Here is a 6,642-nt window from a genome sequence, read left to right on the forward strand (position 1 = left end):
TGGTTTCCCTGCTGCAGCCAGAAGGACGGGAGATCCTTCTCGCTGAACTCCTTCCCTCTGGCTGCAGTGGAGGGAAAGGGGCTGTTGGCAGAGACTGGTGGCCCTTCAGGGTTGTTAAAATTATATTTGTGGCCCTCAAGCCAAAAAGGTTGGGAACCACTGCTCTAGGAAGTCCGCTGCTGGGTCCCACACAGATTGGTGGAGAAGCTATGGGGCACTCCTCCTGGGAAGATAATTAAGGTAATTGTGACGCTGGCAGACTGGGTGTCAACTCATTCCAAAGCCCCAGGCCAATGCACTTGTGTATTAGCATAGTGGAAATGAAGAACTTTAACAGAAAAGTGCTAATTTCAAAGCAAGGGGTCATTGGGTGTGATGCTCAGAGGACAAAGACCCAAAATGCATTCCTCACTCTCAGTCATTGAAGGAAAAGCCCATGTGGGTAGTGACCCTGTCAGTTTTTCTGTGAGAAGAATCTATAAGTTTGGGCTGAGGGAAAGATCCTCCATCTCTAGACTTGTTGGATTCTAACACGGCAGAATAACTGAACAAGAAAACGGAGATCCCCAGTGTTGTTCCAGGTGGCAGAGAGACTTTTGGGAAACTGGTAGCTTACTACATCTCTGCTATCATTTGGAATTATGGACTGTGACTCCTCTGTACATATATTTTACCTGCTTTAACATCTCAATAACTCTCATTTCCTTTTCTTAACTAATAAATCTTTAGTTAGTTTACTGTAGAATTGGCTACCAGAGTTGACTTTGGTGTAAGATCTAGGGTACCAGCTGATTTGGGCAAGTGACTGGTCTCTTTGGACTGGGAGCAACCTAAATGTGATGTGATTTTTGGCGTAAGTGACCTTTTAGCACAAAGTCCAATTTAGGTGGTAAGATAGACTGGAGAGTCTAAAGGGAGTGTGTGTGACTCCATGGTAAGACTGTTACAGTGATCAGGAGTTCCTGTTTGTTACTGGCTTGGTGAAGTCTAACTATAGAACACACCGCCAGTTTGGGGTGTCGGCCCTGTTATTTGACAGTCTGCCCTGAGGCTGATACTCATAGTCATGAGCCACACCAGACAGCGTGTCCGTAATATTAGCATAGGAGGGCAGTAGAGGAGAGGAGATACATGAGGGGAAGGGATATGCAAACCCCTATGCCCAGCTCTGCAAACATGCATGGATCTTCTGATCTTTTCTGCCTGTTGGGGAATTTCTGCTCTGTGCCCAGTTTGGTATTCCTCCCTGGTGGAGGAAGAATGGGTTTGTTAGTTACTTTCAAAAGATAAAAATCCAACCAAGTGCTGTTTGTCTCCTGCAGCGTTCTAGCCCAAGCACCTGCCCCAGCTATCTTTGTTGTGGACTCCTTCAGATTTTCTAGGGTCAAGTGGCAAACAGCAGTGACTCTGGGGAGGTGCAGATCTTGCAAGCAGCTGGGCAGGATTTGACTTTGGATGGCAGTCAGGAGTTGGCTGACATTGCCATTGTAGTGTGCAGGAATAGGGCAGAGTAACAAGATAGGCATCCTCCCAGTCCACAAAGGACCCGCTTTCATGTCCAAAGCCTCTTTTAAGCAGTTTTGCTGCCCCAAACTGTTCCTCAGCTCAGTCTGCGCTACAGTCCCCAGAGGATTTTTCCCCTCTACCTCTCAGGTTCTGAGTGACTGCCCTCCCAGGGGTCTCTGGCAGTCCTCCTTACTGCAGCTTCCTCGCTCTGACTCAGTATCTCTTCTTTCCCCAGGCCCTCAGGTGCCCCCTTATAAAACTTAAACTAGGTCCACTGATGCAGCACAGGAGCACTGGCCCTGCTCCCGCTTAGACACTGTGTCAATCTGTGACGAGAACTACCCCTTTAAATTGTTCGAGACCTCGCGTGGCACTCATGGTGTTTTGGGTTGGAAGCTGCCAGAACCCAATCAGAGCAGTAAGTGTCTGGCTGGGCCTCGCAGGATTCTGTATGCTTAGTAACCATGGTTACTTGGGACCCAAGTGGGCCTAGAGGGTTTCTTCATATTGTCGTTTTGTGGTGTAAGCAGCTGTAGACATGACAGCCACCTTAGGAACCTGAATCTCTGGGCTGAACTCCTGGCCCTGTTGAAATCAATGGAGTTGGCGTCACTGGAGACTTCTTTTACAATCAGATCTGAGCCTGACAAACCGGGAATTCTAAGTATCATCTTCCAAAGCAGTTGACTAATTCTTAAACACATTCCAGGAATTCTGGCGCTCCACACTGGCCCTCTACTAATGAGAGGGAGAAGAAGGGACCCCATCATTTCTTATGAAGAAAGTAACTCAGAAGTTTTTGATGCTTTATGGTTTTATTGATGGTTTTATTGAATCGTTCATCAGCCAAGATCTGTGGGCACAGCTCAGTCACAATGAGAGAGCTAGAATAGTATAGAAATAACACTGATCTCCAAGATACAAGAATAAAGAAGGTTACACAGTTGATAGGGAAAGTACAGCAGTCTGGCAACAACTCTTAAAACAACATCTATAATCACTAGACTCCAAGAAAGGAATTATTCCATGAGTGACTTAACCTGGAAGGGACATGCATGAGGAAGGAGAGTTGTTCCAAGGAGGGTGTTCCTTAACCCACCATCCCTGTGTAGGCACAGGTTTTAGAGGGGTCGTCCTTCCGCACCACAGAGTAGCTACAGGATTCCTTATGGAAGATGAGTTCACATTTCTCTTCGTCAAAGCCATCAGGTCTAACAAAGCTAGAAAACAAGCAGTGGTGAGAGATGTGTCAGGCTAACTCTGCAAACAGCTAAACGCAATCAATCACCAGGTAATGGGGAAGCTTTCCAGGTGTGTCCTCAGTATCTTTGAGCTGGCAGTTTGTTTTAAAGATTATAAAACCCAAATACCCTATAAACAGAGACAGTCCCTGCCTCGGAGTTCACAAGATCAGTGTGAGACTATAGATAATAGGGGATAAAAGTATTAGAACAATGAAGTGATATTAGTCAGCAAGATGAGCAATGATCACAGCAAAACACCTGTCTAGCGATTGTCAAGCATTCTGTAGACATCACAGCAGAGAAGAGTTCTACTTGAGTGGGAACTCTTAGGTACCTCTATGTTCCCCATCACTGTGGCATCTGAAAACGTCACAACTGATAATATTTTTATCTTCACAATACCCCGGAGGGATGGGGAAGTCCTATTAGCCTCATCTTATGGATAGGGAACAGAGGCTCACAGAGACTTAGGTCCAAACTCTCAAAGGTATTTAGGCTCCTAACGTTCATTATTTCAATGGAAGTTAGGAGCTTTTTTGAGGATATGGGTCCAAGTAACTTTGCCCAAGGTCACGCATTAAATTTGTGCCGGAGGAGGGTACTGCGTGTGGGTCTCCCAAAGGACTACACGAGAGCCCCAACCACTAGACCAGGGGTGTCAAACTCACTGATTGTGGCGGGCCAAATTCACGGAACATTCCCTTCACGGGGAACGTGCAATACCCGCCGCCGAAAAATTCCGGATATCTTCCATGGCGGCAGTATTTCGCAGGAGACCCTATGGCTGCTTTAAGGGGTTTCTGCGAAGGGTGGTATTGCCGCTTTAAGACTCTCTTAAATTGGGCCCTCCGCCGACGAATCTCTTAAAGGGGCAATGCTGCACGCAGATAAACTTTCGGAGGCAGCACGACTCACGCGGGCCGTATGTTTGACACCCCTGCACTAGACCATCATTCCCTTGTGAAAAAATAAGTTATTAGACCCCCTCTGATTAGCAAAAATCCTATGGGCATTTTTCACAACAGGAGCAATACTAGACCAAATTTCAGTTAATTCCAGCCTTCCAGCTTAAACGTCCCAAATCATTTCAGCTGGACAAATTATTCCTCATTAATTCCTGTGGGGTTTTAGCCAACTGTGACCATCTTCTACCCTAATGTAAACCAGGGATTTGCCAGTGTCACGAGACGTTCTAAAAAAGCCATACTGTTGTGCAACAAGATGAGTGTCCAGCAAGGCTGTCTCCAACACCAGGAGGTAGGATGTAAACTAAGGAGATTGCAGTCATAGGTCTAATGGGCAGCAAAGCCAACAATTTAGGACAAGATGGGAGTGATCAAGTGACTTGCCCCACATCTATGATGCAGACAAGGAAAAGAGCACGGGTGCAGCTGTAACTTGGGGAGTTTGTTTATTGAGTGAATGGATGTCAAGTGTGTCATTGTGGCTTTCACAGTGGAAACATTACTACTGGTTCTATTAAACTTACGTGGAGCAACACCCTATAGACTCCCGGGAGCAGTCACAGCGGTAGCAATTCTTAATCCAAGTGGATCCAAATCTGTGTAGTTTTCCATCTTGAATACAACCTATTATACAGAGAATAAAACAAAACAAAATCCTACCCTTCACTTAAACTTCAACATTGGACTAACAACTTCAACATGTCTGTGCATGTCGTGAATAGTCTTCAGGCTTTTACAGGTAGAGTGCCATTAATTCCTTTCTTGTGTCCACCTGAATTATATTTCAGCCTCATTTACTACTTTAAGAGCAAAAGCTGGTTTTCTCTATTTTTCTGCACTTCTGGGACAAATCTTTTGTGACAATGAGCAGTAAAGGTAGCTAGGGTCATGTCCTGCCATTGGGGTGCATTCAAAAGTACCATCAACTCCGATGGGATTTTCATGTGCAAAATGATGGCGGCATCACTCCATCTCCTCCAAAACCACCAGAAACTCTCTGGCAACACACAGCTTTGGAAGGAACATACTGGGGGCTTGATTCCTTGGAGATAGATCACAGTGGAGAGACTGCAGCTAGAATGGATGCTGTCAACATGCAGCATCAGAACATACACAAGCTGCTTGCTTGAGCCAAATCCATTGGAGGTCTGCCATATGTGATGCTTTCTGTGTATTCCTCTTACTCACTGCCTCCCACTCTAAAAATATAATTGTTTGGGTCTCCTACATTCCCCTCTTGTTCCCTCTTTCCTAGCTATTCTCAATGGCAATCAGCTAATATAGACCAATCCAGAGAGAATTTTTGTGTTTCTTACCATTAGGAGATTTCAATGGGTCATTTAGTACAACATAACAGTCCGCATCACATAGTGTCACCGAGATGCCAAAGGCAAGAAGGAAACCCAGGAAGCACTTCTGTAAGAGGGAGATAAGGTCCATGGCAAGAATTAGGTGGCTTTTCCATGGTTACCAGCCAAAGCTGGTTCATTTGTACAGAAACTGACAGGAAAAATCTTGGTATACAACAAAATTCAAGAAGGAAATAATTCCACAGAGGACATGCAGATAATAATAATATATAGCACAGTAAACAAAACATTTTGTTTAGGGTTGAACGTATGTTTTGTTTGACCTGAAAAAGATATTCTCACATTTCACTTCACTCAAAAAAAAATTTCCTCCCCCCACCTCACCTCCCCAAACTTCCAGCAAACTGAAAAATCAAATTACTTGCAAAGCTTTGCCTTGGTTGCTCTGCTTGCCCCCTTCATACTCTTTTATTTCCCCTGCAATGTTCCGTTGCTCCTGCTGATGTCTCACAGGTAGGGTGACCAGATGTCCCAATATTATAGGGACAATCACCATATTTGGGGCTTTGTCTTATATAGGCACATATTACTCCTCACCCTCTGTCCCAATTTTTCACACTTGCTATCTGGTCACCCTACTCACAGATAACAGAGGTTTCATAAGAAGCATCCTTGCCAAGAACTCCCTGTTGCTAAGGTTAGTGTTAGGGGCTAACATTTCAGCACAAGGAGCAGAGATTGCATGCAAAAATGCAGTCCTTCCAGTCACTCCCCACATGATGCTGAAAGTTTAGCACAAGGAGAAAACTCAGGGTAAACTAGGGATTATTTCAACAAAGGGTCTGTCTTCAAATATATTTGTCTCTTCGCTTCAAGTGCTCTGCAGTGGGAGTTGTTATACGGTGTATTCTGAATGGTCCAATGATTCCTAACAAGTGCTGTACTGGCATCCTGTTTCCAGCGAACTCAAGATGCCACAGTTAATGTCATGCCAACCAATGAACCGAGGTTGCTTAGCTGCAATGGGTAGCGCCACTTGGCGGTATCGCATTTCAAAACATGTCTCCAGCTAGCTGGGTGCTCCTTAAACTAAGGCAATGCAATTTGATAGGGAGGTACCGAACTGAGCTGTGTTGATCATGCCTGCCTCGCATGTGTGTTCTGGCAGCATTGGTTTAAATGCCCAAAGTCCTTTTCCAACGTGCACCTGGCATAGTCTAAAACCACAGATGGTTTCTCTTGGGGCAGACTCTTCTCTGTTTGTTCCAAAGCTCTAGTTAGAAAACTGGGGGGACACCCTCAGCACAGTACCCCCCAGCTACAGCATCATGCCTTTATAAGTTGTGACTTTTCTGTGGCCCAGTGTTGGCTACAGCTGGAAAGGGGTGTTTTCCTTCTCCCGGTGCTCATGGTGGTGGTACGCTGTCAGTCTACTTCCCAACACCCCACTCATGGAAGACGTGATCTTGGGGGGAAGGGTAGTGGGCCTACCCTGGATATTGCTACAAACAAGTGGGTCCAGTCTTGTTTCTCCCCCCCCCCCCCACTCGACTTCCTCCCTTTTTCCTCTTTCGCTTCCTCTACACTGCTACCTACCCTCTTCCGACACTACCTCCA

The 6,642-nt window shown here is 45.6% G+C and overlaps 1 protein-coding gene across 2 annotated transcripts; it reads right to left on the bottom strand.

Moving 5' to 3' along the window:
• Positions 1–2,313: 2,313 nt before the first annotated feature.
• Positions 2,314–5,284, bottom strand: LOC137142914 (beta-microseminoprotein-like). Of its 2 annotated transcripts, XM_067532448.1 has the most exons (3): positions 5,032–5,284; positions 4,240–4,339; positions 2,314–2,726 (listed from the first exon to the last, which is right to left on the bottom strand). In XM_067532448.1, exons 1-3 carry the CDS (start codon positions 5,153–5,155, stop codon positions 2,597–2,599), a joined length of 354 nt encoding a protein of 117 aa, XP_067388549.1. In that variant the 5' UTR covers positions 5,156–5,284; the 3' UTR covers positions 2,314–2,596. The 2 variants fall into 2 exon arrangements, 1 of the variants encoding a protein (XP_067388549.1); XR_010917063.1 differs by lacking the exons at positions 4,240–4,339; positions 5,032–5,284 and adding an exon at positions 3,419–3,544 and having other exon boundaries at positions 2,592–2,726.
• Positions 5,285–6,642: the final 1,358 nt, after the last annotated feature.

The sequence above is a fragment of the Emydura macquarii genome, unplaced genomic scaffold (assembly GCF_026122565.2).
Source record: "Emydura macquarii macquarii isolate MOO-44397 ecotype Brisbane River unplaced genomic scaffold, CSIRO-AGI_Emac_v2 contig_67, whole genome shotgun sequence".
NCBI classification, from domain to species: Eukaryota; Metazoa; Chordata; order Testudines; family Chelidae; genus Emydura; species Emydura macquarii.